General features: G+C 34.4%; 1 protein-coding gene across 1 annotated transcript in view; it reads right to left on the reverse strand.

The window, feature by feature from the left end:
• Window positions 1-18,930, reverse strand: part of cntfr (ciliary neurotrophic factor receptor) — a 217,164-nt gene that overhangs the window by 57,788 nt on the left and 140,446 nt on the right. Inside the window, exon 5 of the mRNA XM_056466902.1 lies at window positions 15,119-15,282. Coding sequence (XP_056322877.1) covers window positions 15,119-15,282 — 164 coding nt within the window. The remainder of the gene's footprint in view (window positions 1-15,118; window positions 15,283-18,930) is intronic.

Below are 18,930 nucleotides of genomic sequence, written 5' to 3' on the forward strand. Positions count from 1 at the left end.
CCTCCAGGTGCTCTGGTTTCCCCCACAGTCTAAAGACATGCAGTATAGGTGAATTGGGTAAACAAAATTGATAGTGTATGAGTGCACGTGTGAATTTGAGAGTCTATGGGTGTTTTCCGGTACCGGGTTGCAGCTGGAAGGGCATCCGCTGCATAAAACATATGCCAGAACAGTTGGCGTTTCATTCCGTTGAGGTGACCCCTGATAAATCAGAGCCTAAGCCGAAGGAAAATGAATTAATTAATAACCATAAATCATAAATCAATCGTAAATCAATAGTCTTTTTTTCTTTTCTTTTCTTTTCTTTTTTCCAGATAATTACAATTAGTTAGATGAAATCTGGTGACATTCTTAAATTCCCAATAAACTGCAAGTGTAAAGCTAATTAAAAGTGTAAGCTAATTAACGAATAGATTTCACCATACTCCCCCAGTTGACTGATTTCATTAAGAAGTGCCAATTGTTTTTTTATTATAAAATCTGATGGTATGTTTAAATATGCAAATTAGTCATTAATTGATTATATATGTACAAATCTGCATATATTTCTATCACACACACACAAACAAAAACAAAGCTAAAAACATCAAAGAACTGAATGAAGTCAGGTTTAAAAATGATTGTTTGTTTATTCAGGCATATTAGATTTATTTATTTCAGATTAGACAGCAAACAAATTTACAATTTTACTTATTTAAATACATTTTATTTATGTATATACACATCCATCTGTGAAAATCTTAAAACAATGATGTGAATAAACTATAAAATATAATGTATGTGTTGCTGAAATGAAGAAAAATATAATTAAGGAGAAAAATATAATTAATTTTAACTAATTTTGAGAAAACAAACTTTAAAATGTATTGCAACTAAAATCTACAGACAAACTTAAATTTATAATGTGAAAATAAACAATCATTTCCCCAAATCCCCACACTGACTGCTAAATAATAAATGTTTTGACAGCAGTATTTAGACTTTTCCCCCATAGCAGTATATGTCTTTTTAAAAAAACAAAATTCCCTTCACACACTCCTTAATACACCGGAAGTCGCCCACGCAGCTATTAACCAAGTCTTAAGTCTGTTGTCAGATATAGCGAGGTCTCAGTGAGGTGTTTTCAGAGTTCATAATGGCACATACACACACACATGCACACATACAGCGCAGACATCTCATTTCCCCCTTTTGATTTCTGCAGTCCTGACTCATATTAGAACTGTGACTGCTAACTGACATCACACGCTAATGGCTAATGGGTCCTATGAAACTCGGTCTAGTAGTCAATAAATCAGCATAAGTGCGCTGTTATTTGAACCTGTTTCTCCATTAAAAAAGAACAAAGGGAAAAAAGGACAAAGCAGTTATTTTCCTTGCTATGTGCGTGTGTTCTTGTTTCTATATGAAATTAGATATATAAAAAAAGGTATTTTGTGCTTAAAACAAAGAATATTTCTATTAAAATAATGATGAAGATATAACAAGAAGACTATTGTGTTATTCACACTAGTCAAGGACACATGCATATTGCAGTGTGAAAGCAAGCCATGTTGTTCACAATGAACTGAACTGCTATAAGAAGTAGAAGTTGTTGTTGTTGGTTTGCAGGGACTATGGCATTTGAAATATTTTTGTTTAGTGGCAAACAAGATTTTTTTATTCTATTATGCCCCTTACTATGCCCCTATACAAGATGTAAAATGCATCTCTGATGTCCCTAGAGTGTGTCTGTGAAGTTTCCGCTCAAAATACTGTACAAATAAATGTTTATAACTCTATGAAACTGCCACTTTTATGCTGTGATCCAAATGTTGCCATTTTGGTGACTGTTGCTTTAGATTCGAATGAGATTGTGCTCCCAGCCCTCTTTTTGAAATTATCTTCAGCAGGTCCAGTACTAACACTCTAAAGGTGAACGGCTGCTTCCCACTAAGTGCTGTTTATGCTAATAAGGAAGAGATTGTCACTAATGAGCAGGACTTTCCTCTGATGACACGTACAGGTACAAAGGTAGAATGCCATCAAAGTGTTTCTGCAGACTGTTTTCATATAATTTTATATAATAATAATAATAATAATAATAATAATAATAATAATAATAATAATAATAATAATAATAATAATAATGTTTTTGGTCCCCTTTAACTATTTTGTTAATGGTGACAGAATAATTGTAAATTAAATTAAATTAAATTAAATTAAATTAAATTAAATTAAATTAAATTAAATTAAATTAAATTAAATTAAATTAAATTAAATTAAATTAAATTAATGAAATGAAATGAAATGAAATGAAATGTGTACAAGACACCACTTTCAAGCATACAATATTATTTTTAGCTATTCATTTATCAAACTATGACATTTTTTGGGCCTGAAAATAAAATGTTTTAAAAATGTGTTTTAAAGTGCCAAGTATTGAAAACGATACAATTATCTTGCATGGTCTCTATGCAAAGTATGTGAACTTGCAAAAATAGCAACAACATGCGCACATGTATTACATGTTCAATCTATAGGCATGAGCGAATATTTTATGACATTTTGATTGTTTGTACTAACCATTTTTTTTGAATATGTGTAGATAAGTAATATTTTGTTTGTTTGTTTTGATAATCCACATTACAGACAAAAAACTAAGTAAAAATAAAATAACAAACAAATGAATAAGTGAACCAACAAATAATAATTAGAGATGCACAATATGAAAAACCAATACAAATAACAGAAAATTAAGTCCTTAATGTGATAGGCTCCGATATAGATGCCGATTATCAATAGATAATTTTTTATATTAAAATGTTCATATTATCTGCAATTTGTGAAAATATAATATAATATAATATAATATAATATAATATAATATAATATAATATAATATAATATAATATAATATAATATAATATAATATAATATCACACAAGTAGCAGAGCGATATGGCTGTATATCCTCACTGGTGGGACACTAAAACCTCCCACCAGTGCCGATAAACAGCCATATCGGCCATTTTTCTTCTCTAAGGGCTCATTATGTGGTCTCTGTCGCCATCATGTGGCAGAACATCAACCGTCTTTGCTCTGCTCAGTTGATTAATGGTTGGATGCCAATGCAATGTATCTCCGAAATTAAAATTATTTAAAATAGGCAATGTCCTTATAAATAAACTGCAAAGCTGCAATCTAAACAACTACATTCTCACCTAAAAAAGCCTTAAAAGTACATTGTGTTGTCCAACAGCATCAATATTTGTCATTCTGTAGTGAGTCTATTGATCTGCTGTCACTCTATGTGAGCGGAGTAATACTCAAGGGTGAAGAGGCTGTACGAGTTCTGATATTACTTTATCAGCCAATCAGATTCGAGAACCAGACAGAACTATTGTAAGAAAATATAATATAATATAATATAATATAATATAATATAATATAATATAATATAATATAATATAATATAATATAATATAATATAATATAATATAATATAATATAATATAATATAATATGACAATAAAAGCTAAAATAAAATACTTTTAAAACAATTAAGTAATAGTTTAAAATATTAATAGAATTTGCATAAGATTTACAATCCTTTTCACAAATTACTGAATTGAGTATAAAAACAACAACGATAAAAATACAATGTGATATCTCCACCTACTGGCCTGGCATGCATAATAAAGCCTGTTTTTAATCATTTTTGGGCATTACTTTGACAACACTGTTATCTGTACAAAAAAAAAAAAGTAAAAAAAGTCCATTGTAAATCTCAGGTGGGATCCATTATTCTTTTAAACTTTCTCTATTTTGGCATTATGAACTCCTTCTGTAGCTTTAATGGTGTCCATAATTGCGACTGCCAATGCAACAGCAGACCAAACCCCATCAGACACACAGTCACATATCAGTCACCTGAAACAGGCTGGTGCTTCATGAAGCTTGGCCTCTGAAACAGCACATTCATTCAGTGTGACTCCCAATAGCCTCCGCTGGTCAAGAGTAGATTGTTTCTCATTTGGCTGAGTGGCACCACAGCGGCTTGTTAAAGCTTGAGTTTAAATACATCATTTCTGGGAATGAAAGGGGGCGAAGAAGAAAAATGGCTCACCACACCATTTTTTCCCCCCTCTGCGCCCTCAGCCCCTTTTCATTCTTTTTTTTTTTTTTTCCTGGACAAAAGACAGAGCGTGAAACACATGCAGTCGTTTCACAGCTGCCTCATGTCTTTTTTTTGCCGCTCTCATCTACTTCAATCCATTATTCACATCTTTCTCCAGAATAACTTGCGATTAACAGGATATCACCTGTTCTGTGAATGAATATGCAAATGAAATGCATGCGCAAGCGTATTATGGCAACTATTCTTTTTATTTTTATCACAAGGGAACATGAAGAAAAAAAATGCAACTGCCTCACTGTCTACCTATTTATAAGGGGTGTACAGTGAAGTCATGGTCATTTGTGTTCACAACTTGATATGGTTACAGTAAAACAGGAATAAGCAACAAATCTACAGTGCAATCAGCTACAGAACTGAAAAGCTTCTTGTGATACAATAAATACAATAATAAAAAAGAAAACTTTACAATTAGAAGACTGTGTGTTAAATTTTGAATGGTTGAGCCCAACCCTCTTATAAAACAATATAAAAACAATAATTGTGCATTGATTCTCTAGGCTTTGAAACTGAAATCTTTTTAATGAAAATGCTAGCACTGACTGAAAGTCCATTCATAACAGCGAGTGCAGTGGACGCTCAAATGTTTAATATTGTGTGTGTGCATGTGGGAGAAGGGTAGCTTGTGCATGAGATGAGAAAGAATCTTACATATTTCCATTGCTTGTAGATATATATTCCACAAAATACACCATAATTTAAACAGTAACTACCCGATCAGTTGTTAGTAAACAATTTTAAAGAAATATTATGCATTTGCACACATACTCTTTGGTTCTGTAAAAAGGCATTGCTATTTTAAGGAAAAATTACTTACTATTACTCACTCGTGTGGTATTAACTCACTAGTACTCACAGATCTCACAGAGGATGTACTCACTAGTACTCACAGATGATGTACTCACTAGTACTCACAGATGACGTACTGACTAGTACTCACAGATCTTACAGATAATGTACTCACAGATGATGTACTCACTAGTACTCACAGATGAGGTACTCACTAGTACTCACAGATGATATACTCAATAGTACTTACAGAATATGTACTCACTAGTAGTCGCACATAATATTCTCACTAGTACTCGCAGATAATGTACTCACTAGTACTCACAGAAGGTGTACTCAGTAGTGCTCGCAGATGATGTATTCACTAGTACTCCCAGATAGTTTACTCCCTAATACTCACAGATAATGTACTCGCGCTCAGAGGACATGCACACAAACACATCACGTACACCCGTGGGCCTGCTTAAAGGGACAGTTCAGCCCCAAATTGAAATCTATTCACTTTACTCATGATCAATTGGTTCCATTTATTTCCTCTGTTGAACACTAAATAATATTTATTTAAAGAAAGCTGAACACCTGTAATCATTGACCTCCATACTGGGCAAAACAAATACTATGTAAGTAAATCGTTACAGGTTTCCAGCTTTCTTCAAAATATCTTACGTTGTTTTCAACAGAAGAAAGTAACTCAATCAGGTTTGGAACAAGTAAAGGATGCGTAAACAATGCCACAATTTAAATTTTTTGGGTAATCTCTTTAATGTTAGCAAATAGCTCCTACAAAGCTGATGGTTTCAATAAAAAAGGCCACGGATATACTTCCAATTTTAGTAAACATCCTATAATCTCTCCCTCACACCTTTGAGGCAATGAAAAGTTTCAAAGACCATCACTCTGCGGGTGTGAATATATGCATATCTTTCTTATAATTATGCCATACTTCCGTTGTACTTAGAGTCGTCTGCTAAATGTCAGTGCTTTTTAAAGCTCCGCTGCACCATATGTCTCTTCATTTCAGCTCCATCAATCACAACTGAGTAGAAACATTGATCCATTGAATTTCTCAGACCAGTCACTTAAAGAAGGGGTTTAACAAAATGCCATTTCTACATTATGAGGAACACAATAGATGAAAAATTGCAAAAAAAAAAGGAGAGTTTTTTGTTTTGTTCATGCAATAACATTCAGTGATGTTTAGAGCTGTTTTTGGACCTCGATTTACATTGTATATGCTGAAAAAGTAAGTGAATAAATGAATGAAGTTTGGAACATTTTAAAAATTATTTTTGGTAACTGGTCCTTTAAATGTATAATCATTTCCCGTAAGGATCTATGTGAAATGTGAAAGATAACATTATTTGTGTCAAAGCAGCTGCGTGTGAATCCAAAATGAGCCTTAATTTAGAATGTTCACTGTGTTCTTTTGAATGTGTGATTTCAAAACAGATGGCTGACTATTTTTGGTTCTTTCCTTTAGAAAATAAGACAAGAGATAAGGCAATGCAAGGCAATTTCAATCATGGACTCAAATTAACTCATAATTCTCATTCCTTCAAACACATCGAGTACTTATGTAGCTGTCTATGCAGTATTTTGAATGTACCTGTTGATCCGTCTTCCAGTCCTCCATCAATGAAGACCTCTGACCAAAGCCGTTTTGTCAGAAATTGATTTTGTGTTCAGATTGCAAATCTCAAAGAAAGATGCAATTCGCAGAATATAATAAAGGTGTCTGAGGTGTCCTTTTAGATCATGTGGACCACAGACACATTGGGGATACTAAAATATATGTATTACTTGTTTATACAATTGGAAATTACATTATTAACTAGTTCATCCCAAAATGAAAATTCAGTCATCATTTATGGATGCCATTCTAAACCTCTAAGAATTGATTAATCTTTAAACACAAATGAATAACGCTTAATCAAAAACAAGTATTGATCATTTTATACTTGATCACGCTATGATGATTTTATATAAAGAATAGGGCTGCTCGATAATGGGAAAATCATAATTGTAATCACGATTATTCAAAACGACACACAGTTATTTTATATAAATCACAGTTCTTATATAAATATTTGCCAAATGATGTTTAACAGAGCAAGGATTTTTTTTTTGGCTAGAATAAAAGCATGTTTAAATATTTTTAAAACTAGTTTAATATATATTTTTGGATTGTCTGCAGACGAAACTACTGTTATACAATAACTTACCTAATTATTCTAATTAAGCCTTTAAATGTCACTTTAAGCTGAGTGCTTTTATGTTGAAAAATATCTAGTCAAATATTATGTACAGTCATCATGACAAAGATAAAAGAAATCAGTTATTAGAAATGAGTTATTAAAACTATTATGTTTAGAAATGGGTAAAAAAAACCTTCCATTAAACAGAAATTGGAGGAAAAATATAAAAGGCCGCTAACAACTCTGACTTCAACAGCATATATATAGTTATTTTCTTCCCTGTAAATAAGGAAAGGGAAATAAATACAATAGAATAAAATATGAAACAAAAAGTCCTTCAGTCAAGAGCAGTGAGTGGTTTTGTCCTTTGGTGTTTAATTTATAATCATAAAAACAGTCAGCAGCAGAAATATTGCATGCTGTCACTTTAAGATCACCGTTCCGATTTATGTTTTCACTTTCACATGTCTTTTGATCCTCAACTCGTTATTTCAAACATTTATGACGAGAACCTAATACTAAAATGACAGTAGAAGCTTTGAATGTAAATGTAAATAAACAAATAGATAGATAGATAGATAGATAGATAGATAGATAGATAGATAGATAGATAGATAGATAGATAGATAGATAGATAGATAGATAGATAGATAGATAGATAGATAGATAGATAGATAGATAGATAGAATCTTAAATGAAAGGTCAGAATGGCCATTTTACTAGCTTTTAAAATCTGGTAGTTCCAGTGTTAAATGATTGTGTCTCTTCAGAAAACTTGTATTGATTTGTATGGATTTATTTTTGATCTTTTTACCAACATTTTAAGGCGTCCGAGTCTTGAGTGAACAGACAGGCGGATTCAATAGAGGAGCAAAAATATCTCAGATTACATTAAAAACATCTTCATTTGTGTTTCCCGAGACAAACAAACCTCTTACGCGTTTAGAACGGCATGAGGGTAAATAAATAACAACAGGATTTTCGTTTTAAGCCCGACCACAACCCTTTAATATTAAAAAGCTGTTTATTAAACAAGTCCACTTCTTAAACCCGGGGAAATCGTCTGCTAGCCGCGAGCCCTTGATTGTTTCCATGCCACATTTCGCCGTCAGATCCCAGGCAGCTTTGAGGCATCCATCGCTCAGCAAGGACCGTTCCAGCTGCCATCCCTTCATTCCTCAGCAGAATGAATGGCTTCCCCACACCGAAGCTGCCTCTTTCATCTCTCTGAAGCCCTCTCGTCGTGATGCACTACGTGAGTGCACATATGAGGCGCAGCTGAAATGCGGCTCGGCGAAAGACTGATGAGGTTTCCACCTTGTCGTGATGGAGCTCAATATGGTCTTTGCTGCAAGCTGATATGAGCTTGTGTTCTGGCTGATATGGTTTGTTTCAGAGGAGTACCGGTCTCTGGGAACTCGAATAGGATCCACACGGGCACTGAGTAATAGTTGTTTTGGAAATTTAGTAGGTGGATATTGTGTGAGGGAGAATGAGATGTGCTCTGTAACTGATGTATGGCATCATCCACAGGTTATGGTACATGAAACTTACTGGCGTTCGCAAGCAGGTACAAAGTTAAACAAACTTCAATTCAAAAATATCAGAGAAATGCCAAACTCTTCACTCTTGTTCAACACTAACAGTGCATTTACATTAATGCTTCGGATGTGATAATACTGAACGGATTTGGTTTAAAAGGCACCTATGGTGAAAAATGTTTGGAAAGACATGTGTGTAGGTATAGTGTATAGACCGTCATATTGGGGTGATATAAACACACCCAGTCATTTTTTTTCAATTTAACAACATAAAAACGGTGGACCAATTGGAGCGGTTCAAGATCGACTGCAACTTGACGTAGCAGTGTGGTCCCCCCGCCCACCAATATTGATTGACAGGCGCGCATTACCATTTCCTCAGTTTGTTGTTTCATGTCCACCATTTTCAGAGTGTGAGTCAAAGCGATGTCACCAAAGAAACACCCTTGCTCTATTTTTAGATGTAAGGCTCATTAGGCTCAACACAAGATCAACATTCACCACATGATCGCTCTAATTGGCGCCATTGTTTGTAACTTTAGGTGGGTTTGCAAACATGTGTACTTTTCATTCTGTCTTCCTTAAACTTCAGCCATTTGCATTTTCCGCTGTCACAGAAGCACCCTGTCATCATAACTAGGTGCAGCTGGAAAGTGCGAGCACGTTGCCTCACGTGCGTATCCCTCAAATGGAAATAACGAACTTGCCTTAAGCAGGTCGCACACCAGAAGCGCAGCTCAGCGACATGAAGCGTCGCGCCACGCAGCACCATGCATTTTAGAATTGTAAACATATGTTTCTATCAGGGTACACACACCGGCGCCGCAAGTCGGCGGCTGTCCGCGGCGCCCAGCCACAACTCAGGACATCGTTCATATTTCTGCCTTGCCACAGAGTGCCATCTGAATAGTTTCATTTTAAATAACATGCAATTGTGCGTGTCTGGTGTGCTGTGTCGCGGCTCTGAGCAGTGCATCCAGTGTGTGACGCCCTTTAGTTATTGCCTCAGTCAAAGTTAATTCAGTGTGCATGGTTATTAGTCTCAGTGTACAAGCTCTGAACTTTAAACTAGCACACAGTTTGCTGTAAAACTATACAAGGGCACAAATGATTTTGTAATCTCTGCTTGGTCTGGACAGGTCACCAAACAGGTGAGCAGAATAAAGATTGCAGAAAAGATAAAAAAGCCATTTCCAGATGAACTGAAATGGTTTGAATGACATAGAAATGCAACATGGACTAAAGACACTATTCCGTAGACTTTAAAACTACCTGCAAGCCAAAAACTACAGAAATCTCAAGCAAACCTGGCTTTTCGCAGGACCATGGGTATTATGTTTCAGTACTACAATGCCATATTCTCATAGCAAATAATAATTTTAGGAATGATGCGTACACCTTGTGCTGACAGTGTGAATGCTAATGACCAATGAATGGTATGGTTTGGTAACGAAGAGTACAGTACAGATTTATTTCCACTGTTAAAGGTACCAAAATAGTGAACTGCACTGTACCACTTTTTAGCACTACTTTTCTAAGGTTACCTTGCACAACAGTATTGTCTCAAAATGTAGAGCTAGACCAATAGCTGAGTGCTACTGGTTTACAGAGAACTGTCATCAGCGTGCGCAACAAGACAGGGTTTATATAATATAATACATTGATGACACGCAGCAATTAGACATGGTTGACCTAAGCACAAACAAATCTTGTTTCTTCTTTTGACAAAAAGCGACAAGCGAAGAAGCAAGAACAGAATTTGCTGTGTCCTCTATTGTTACGTGGCTGCTCGCATGTCACGTCTAAAGTCCAATTTATATTTCTGCATTGAATGATTACTGTACCAAACGATGCATCCCCTGCATGTAGCCGATGTCACTGTGAGCATTTATAATTCCGTATTCTGTCTGTACTGTTCTGCAATAACTCTTAAAACACTAGCAGGTAGTGTGATTTTTTAATTTAACTGTGTTGAGCTTCTTTCCCAGTGTTTTGAGTTTAAACTGGGAATGTGTGCGATGCTACTGTAACAGTAGTTCAAACTCACACTCATTCTGGGAAGAAAAAGGCAGGAATCTGCGAACATTTAAAATTAGTGATACTAAAGTAAACTTAAAACAAAAATAATAGCAATCCGGAGCTTGCCTGCAGGACTCGAGACTCGATCTGCCTCCACGGCTCTCAGCTCCAGCCACACTCTTAACACATAAACCAACGTGGCCAATTACAGATCTTGTGCTCCATGTCATCACAAAATGTTACATTTTTTTGAGAGGTGTGCAACAGGATATAGAAGGGTATAAATGGAGATTGGTGCCAGCTCCAAGTGCGTGGGACTTGAGCTCCAAGTGAGCTGTACAAACATAGATTTTTTATTCATTTAATGTCTTGTACATGACAGAGAGTCCTATATTTTGCTTTATTATTGTCTACACCCCAACCCTAAAACCAACCTTATAGTAACCTTATGTGTTTAATTAACGTCTACACCTACCCAAACCCTAAACCCAACCTCACAGTACCCTATTGTGTATTATTGTTTACACCTAACCCTAAACTCACAGTAATCTGATGTGTTTTATCAATGTCTACTCCACCTAGATCACCTTAACCGAGCCTATTTGTGGCGCAAGTCCTTCCCACTTGGAGGTCACCCAACTTACTTACCCTTCAACATTTCATAAACTGCTGAGCTACTGGGATTTTCACGCACAACCATATCTGGGGTTTACAACAAATGGTTACAAAAGCGGCAGTTCTGTGGGCGCAAATGCAATGTTTTCTTGCCACACTTTGGGCCTATAACTACCAATTGAGCATTGTGTCAACACAACAGCCTACCTGAGTATTGTTGCTGACCATGTTCATCTCTTTATGACCACAGTGTTCCCATCTTCTGATGGCGTCCTCCAGCAGGATAAAGCGCCATGTCATAAAGCGCGACTCATCTCAGAGTGATTTCTTTAACATGACAATGAGTTCACTGTACTCAAATGGCCTTCACAGTCACCAGATCTCAATCCAATAGAGCACCTTTGGGGTGAGGTAAAATGGAAGATTCGCATCATGGATGTGCAGCCAAAAAATCTGCAGCAATTTCGTGATCCTATCATGTCAATATGGACCAAAACCTTTGAGAAATATTTCCAGTACCTTGTTGAATCTATGCCACGAAGAATTAAAGCAGTTTTGAAGGCAAAAGGAGTCCAACCCGGTACTCGTAAGGTGTACCTAATAAAGCAGCGGGTGAGTGTATATTTCAGTTTATCGATTCAGAACATTTGCAATCATTCAGTTCTCCATATGTTTTACATTAAAGTAGTATCAACTGTGATTTCTAACTCTCTCTTTTCTCCACCACCATGGTAAAGCATGCCAAAGTGTGTATTTTAATTAAATAAACATATAGTCAGTTGCACTGCATGCATCAAAATGAAATGTTCTTACATGCAGGCAATTCATAATCCGGTTATTTCAGCATGACTTGATTTACAGTAAAAACTACAAACTTCATCTTAGCGTGTGCAGCCAGTTTAATGAGCGTTTGGGAATAGGATGTACACCAGTTACACTTTATATTCACATTTGCATAATTCCAAACATTTTCTAGTGGACAAATGATCATCGCACTTCAGGCTCTCGTGCACATTTAACGAGAAACATTTATTGTAAAAAAAAAAAAAAAAAAACTAATAATAATGTGTTTCCCCCACACTAAAGTTTTCAAGCAGTTTTCAAAATTCTCCAGCGAATTTGAAGTATTTCGGAAACACTTAATTTTCTTAGCGCCGAGCAGTAACTAGATTATGGAGTGAGATGTGCTCATCTACTTAAAGAGCTTAATGGAAACAAGCATGATGCAACATCTACTTTTAGCCTTGATATGTAAGAGGAATAAATCCAATCCCGAAGGGCTTCTTAAGAAATTTTCTTTGGCTGGTGCAACGCTCTCCGGTTCGACTTCACAGCGGCAAATATCAGCTGAGACTATGGGAAATAAACTCCCATCCCTCAGCTTTCTCCGAAACTCTGATTGATATCTTAGTGAGCAAATCAGTTTCCAAAGAACATGTCTGGTTTCGTTACGTGTATCACAAGAGACACAATTGGAACCATGCAGAGACCCAACAATGGGACCAAATCACACCGGCCCACTTTGACCCCAGCGGATGATGTGTTCTTGCAGAAAATGAGACATGGTTGCAACACTGTTCTAAACCCTGCACAAAAGACTAACAGAGCCAGCATTGTGTGTTTCGCTTTGGGGGCGACAGGTGGCTTTATTCTTGCAGGGATGCTGAGCCACGGACAGGCTTGTTGAAATATTTAAACCGGCAGGAGCTTGTTACTGTAGGTGACCAGTGAGACTATGATGTCTGACCAACAAGTTGAGACACATTTCCAATTCCACTGGGTGTTACCATATGTCAAAATGCATCTCATTGAGAAAGCTATTTCGTCATGCTCTACATCGCTTTTGAGGGAGCGCTTAGTAGGATGCGCTAACACTGTTGAGTGAATAAACCCATGGTATGTGAACAAGCAGGCAAATAAAAAAGATATGTGTGGCAATCATACATGTTTGGATTAGATTTAATAAGATGAGTCTCATAAGGAACACCAGATATTAGGACTTGTATTGCTTAAATGGATAGTTCAATTCTATTCAATTCATCTTTGTTTATATAGCACATTTACAATGTAGATTGTGCCAAAGCAGCTTAACATAGAAGTTCTAGTAAGTTGAAATGGTGTCAATCCAGTTTCCAGAGTTGAAGTTCAGTTTAGTTCAGTTCAGTGTGGTTTAATTTTCACTGCTGAAAGTCCAAACACTGAAGAGCAAATTCATTGATGCGTAGCTCCACAAGTCCCACACCAAGCAAGCCAGTGGCAACAGTGTTGAGGAATAAAACTTCACCAATTGACGAAAGTGAAGCAAAAAAAAAAAAAAAACCTTGAGAGAAACCAGGTTTAGTTGAGCACAACCATCTAGAAATTAGAATTCAGTCATCATTTATGCTCTCTACTTATTCCAAACCTAGTTGATTTTCTTTAATTCTGGAAAACAGCAGCCATTGACATCCATAGTCAGAATAGAAATAAAATAAAAATAAATAAAATAAAAAACTACAAAGAATAAAAATAAATAAAAACAATAAAATAAATAAATAAATAAATACAATAAAAAATTAATAAAATAAAATTATGTATGTTAATGGCTGCTGCTTTCATACATGCTTTTAGAATATCTTTTGTGTTCAGAAGAATATAAAAACTCTACGTTTGGAATAAGTAGAAAGAGTAAACAATGGCAGATTTTGTTTTTTTGAGTGAACTGTCCCTTTAATATAACATCAGTGATGTATCTGATAACTTACTTTCTAACAGGTACTTGAAAACCCATTTAGAATTTTTTGTTATTTAAAAAAAGTGTGTAGCACACTGTGTGTATGGTATAAAACAGCTGCACTGGCGCTACCTGTTACAATTTTTACTCAAATCTCAAACAATAAAAACTGATATGATTCCATAGATACAATGCGAATGTTTGTTTGTATTATATAGTCAATGGACACCCTGAGAACCAATGGAGTTCTTAGCCAATCATCATCAGTTATGTAGTTGTGCCCTACTCCCCTGCAACACACACACACACACACATTAGGGAGTCCAAAAGAAAACACTCAGATGAAAAAAGCTTCAGTGAGCTCAATTGCAAACCATATATTAATTATATAATGCTGAATTCAGTAATGGCAATGGCTTATAACAGAGGAAATGGCAATTTGTTTCATAACTCATTAATGATAAAAAATTATTTGTTAGTAACAGATTATTTTCAACTGCTTTAAATCCATTACTGTTAATAACAGAGTATTATTTTGGGGTGACCTAACCCTTTAGGCCATACAAGTCTTAATACCTGGGGTTGAGTTTAAAACCAAGTTTAACCAGGGCTAATATTGAATCCAGCACTGTATAGACAGCTGTCATGATGTGACAATTGTGGAAGAAAAAAAAAAATTTTTTTTACCAAACTCGAGTGCTTATGAAATATTGTGTTTCTATCTAAAGATGCAGATTGAATAGCCCTAGAATGAGATATATGGCATCTTCGAATATTTTTGTAATGTAACCTTAAAGAACTGGTATTACTGGTAAAACCTTTCCTTCCTTGTCACACTCTGCAGCAACCTGTGTTCCTCTATGATTGTCTGACCCTCTTGCAAGAAAAAAAAAATCATCACATAAATGGACATGCTTGTCTCTTATAACGTTGATGGAATTTTAAAATTGCAACAACACCATGCAGACATGGTATCACTGTGTTTTTAGCACACTCCTGGTAGTTTAACGTGAAAAAAAAAGAAAGATGAAGATGGCCAAGAAGCTTAAAATGAAAAGATTCAGACTTACATGCTGCCACTGGTCTCGGATGAGTGGTCGGTAGCGAAGGAAGTACTTTAGCGGGAAGGTTTCCACGTCAGGCCACGTACTGGGACTGTTCCAGGTCACCTCCAATCTTCTTGCATTGTTGGCTACAGGTTTGGCCACCACCTTCTCAGGAGGATCAGGTTTCACTGTTGGACCAAAGAAGCATGGATGTAAGCTTATGGCTTATCAGAGGTATTGTATTTAAAGGAATTCTGTCAACAGGATTTCATTTCATCTGTGGAACACAAACGGAGATGTATACTTAATAGGTATGTTTGCAAACTACTATGCAAAATAACTCTCATTAGAGTAGATGGTTTGATTTAGGGTTCATCCAAAAATGTTAAATGAAATGAAAATGAAAATGAAAAAAGTTAAATGTATGCTAAATTCCACCAGTCCCTTTTTTTCTTGGTACTGGAAGCTTAGTCTTCTGGAAGTGTTGTTGTTGTTAACTTTGGTCAAGAAATTCTACTTTTTAAAATTATACTACTACTACTATTACTACTACCCAGCAAGCATTTTTTGTTTTTTAAAAGATGTCTAATAGACATAGTCATCTTGGCTGAAACAAGGTTAAATTTGGGCTGTTAGTAAAAATCTAATAGACTAGTCATCAAATAGACATAAATTAATGACTACACATACAAATTCTGTCTAATCCGTCTATTTGATAACTAGTCTAGTTTTGGGCTATTCTTAAATGTCTAATAGATTTTCACTGACAGACAAAGTTTAGCCTTGTTTTAGTCAAGCTGTCTACTACTACTACTAGTAATAATAACAACAATAATAATACCATATCAGTTGAAAACAGCTGAATTACAATGGAATTCTGACTATGCTTACTATATGTGGCTGGGTATAAAACAATTTAAGCAATATAATATCAAAGGAAGCCTGAGGCATGTGTGTTATGGAGGTCTGAGGAGTAAAATACATTTTCTTAAATTGCAAAAAAATGGGGTGCATTATAAAAATGGGTTCATTTAGTTTATGTTAAATCACATTTTCTGCTGCAACATCAGTTAATGAGCGTTCGCTTTTAAATTGCTGGAGATCACAAGCTGAAATAGCTGCTGACGAGAGTGCTTACATCTTAAAGTGGAAATACAGATATCAAATACAGATGAGAACTGATCATGCAAATAAGCTTACTTTGTATCGAATATAAACAATTCGGTTGACTAATTACTTCAGACAAACACAGAACACCCACACACTGCAGTGCTTTTTCATACTATGGAGGTCAATGGTTACAGGTATTCAGTTTTCTTTTAAACAGGTTTGGAACAAGGGAATGATTAATGAATGTTAAGTTTTGAGTGAACTTTTCTTTATGTCTTTTATATATGTCAAGCTGCTGTGATCAACCCATTGTAATGCTTTTCAGTGAATATTAAATTACTGAAAGAGCTGCAGTTTATTTTGTATTTTTATAGGTGTTATATCTTTTAAAAGTAGTTAGTAGTAGTTAATTATCTGATTACTTTTTACATGAAATAATTAGTATCAGATTACAATTTTCTAATAGTAGTCAGTAATTTGAAATCTATTACTTTTTTAGAGTAACTTATCCAAAACTGATTATTACTTAACCTATGTTTCATCTACAACACATAACCAAGATTTTAGTTGAAACATCTTTCATTTGACAAGGCATCTACTCAATTTATTCAAATATTTTTTGGACAACTGAATAATGATTATTTTAAATGTGTATTTAAGAGTACATCACACTTTATGAGCATCAGCAACTGACATAAGTTGCAGAAGCATCAAAGGAAAGCTCATTAATATTCATGACCCTTCCAAATAAGGTAAAAACAAAGCATTTTAATCTAGGGCCAACTCTTTACTGATTCAAATAATTTCTAGAGAATGTTTGTACTTACCAAAAAGACACATACCTTCTACATACTGTAGATATCAGATCAAATTAAAAATTCTATCAATGAATCACTTAATGCCTTTAATTGTGTATTGCATTTAATGTGTCTAATGGAAGAATATTAAAGCAAAACAATAAGTTTACTTATAATTTTTGGTTTACTTTTAAGTAAACAGCCTCTGTGTTTTGACTGTTCTCAAAAAAAAAAAAAAAAAAAAAAAAGCCAATTATATACACTGAATTAGAAATATCACTAAAGCATTCTGCTATGAACTACTTCTTTAACTGTTGTTAGGAAGTCAAAAAAAGCCTTTAATGTCAAGTCGCTAATGGTATTTGAGCTGAGTAAAACAAAAAAACAAAAACAGAAAGAGTCGGTGATGACAAACGCCACTAGCAAATAGACGGATGATGAATAGTGTTGAGATTTGCTTTGTATGATCCCCGGCTCGTCCCTCTGAGCAGAAAATCAGTTTGACACAACACACACGTCTCTTAAAGAAGCCACACTGTGACATTTTTTCGAGATGTCTTTTGAGCAGCGGCTTCCCCTGAACATTAGGACAGCGTTTCAGAGCTAAGGTTTATGGGAAATAGGCGGAAAGCAACAGAGGCGTCTTTCTCTTCTTTTCGAAGCGCGGATCGTCCAAGGATCATTCTGTTTGCGCTGCGGTTTTAGCTTCGCTCACACACAAACACATCCACACAGGGACAAAGAGATGTTTCTGAGCTCCGTTCCCTTTACTATTCATTGCAGACACATAGTGGGATCAGGATTTACCGCTCAGGCCTTGACCTGGCTTGAGCCAAACACTCTTTACGACTTTCAAACACTGTTGATGTTGTTTGGATGGCAGCTATTCGGATGCTAATTTTGGCGTCTGGGCAGGATAAGAAGCTAAAAGGGAGGGCTAGCCTGGAAAATGTATTTTATTTTATTTTATTTTATTTTATTGCATTTTATTTTATTTTATTGCATTTTATTGCATTTAATTAATTTAATTTAATTTTTCATTTAATTTTATTCTTCATTTAATTTAATTAAATTTTATATTATTTTATTTTTCATTTCATTTTATTTTATTTTATTGTTTTATTTAATTTTCCATTTTATTTCATTTTTAATTTAATTAAATTTAATTTTTCATTTAATTTAATTTTTCATTTAATTTAATTTTATATTATTTTATTTTATTTTATTTTTCATTTTATTTTATTTTATTTTATTTTATTTTAATTTAATTTAATTTAATTTAATTTAATTTAATTTAATTTAATTTAATTTAATTTAATTTAATTTAATTTAATTTAATTTAATTTAGTGAAAAATTCTTTAGATAAAATAAATTACAATTTAGTTTTCATACCACACTATTGTTTAAGTATTTTTTAAAGCACAACCTCACTAGGTTTCGATGGATGTATGTCATCAAGTCTTTTTATGATAAATGATCCTAACAACATATATTTTCCTTTGGTATATTATCTATTGTTATGTGAACAATGTATGATGTTTTTTTAAGGAATAAAACTGAATTTTAACCAAACAATTGAACCAATGAACCAACAAATGTATACTAATATCTGGTATCATTTAAATATACATATAAATCTACTTATTTATTTCATGCTTGAAAATCCCTTTCATTAAACCCTAATAAGTTGTAACAATATTTATAACATTTAAAATGTATACTGATAGTAAAAAATAAAATAAACAGCAATCAGAATATGCTTGCCCGCATGCTGTACTTCCTGTGTAAATTAATGCATTTCTTTGATGTACTTTCATCAGTATCTCCACTATATGTCAGTGAAATGCATACTAATCATACATTGTTTCCCCCCAAACGATAAACAAAATGCAAACGAAATAAAAGAAATCAATTTCCTATAAAATATC

Source organism: Danio aesculapii, chromosome 10 (assembly GCF_903798145.1).
Source record: "Danio aesculapii chromosome 10, fDanAes4.1, whole genome shotgun sequence".
Taxonomy (NCBI): domain Eukaryota; kingdom Metazoa; phylum Chordata; class Actinopteri; order Cypriniformes; family Danionidae; genus Danio; species Danio aesculapii.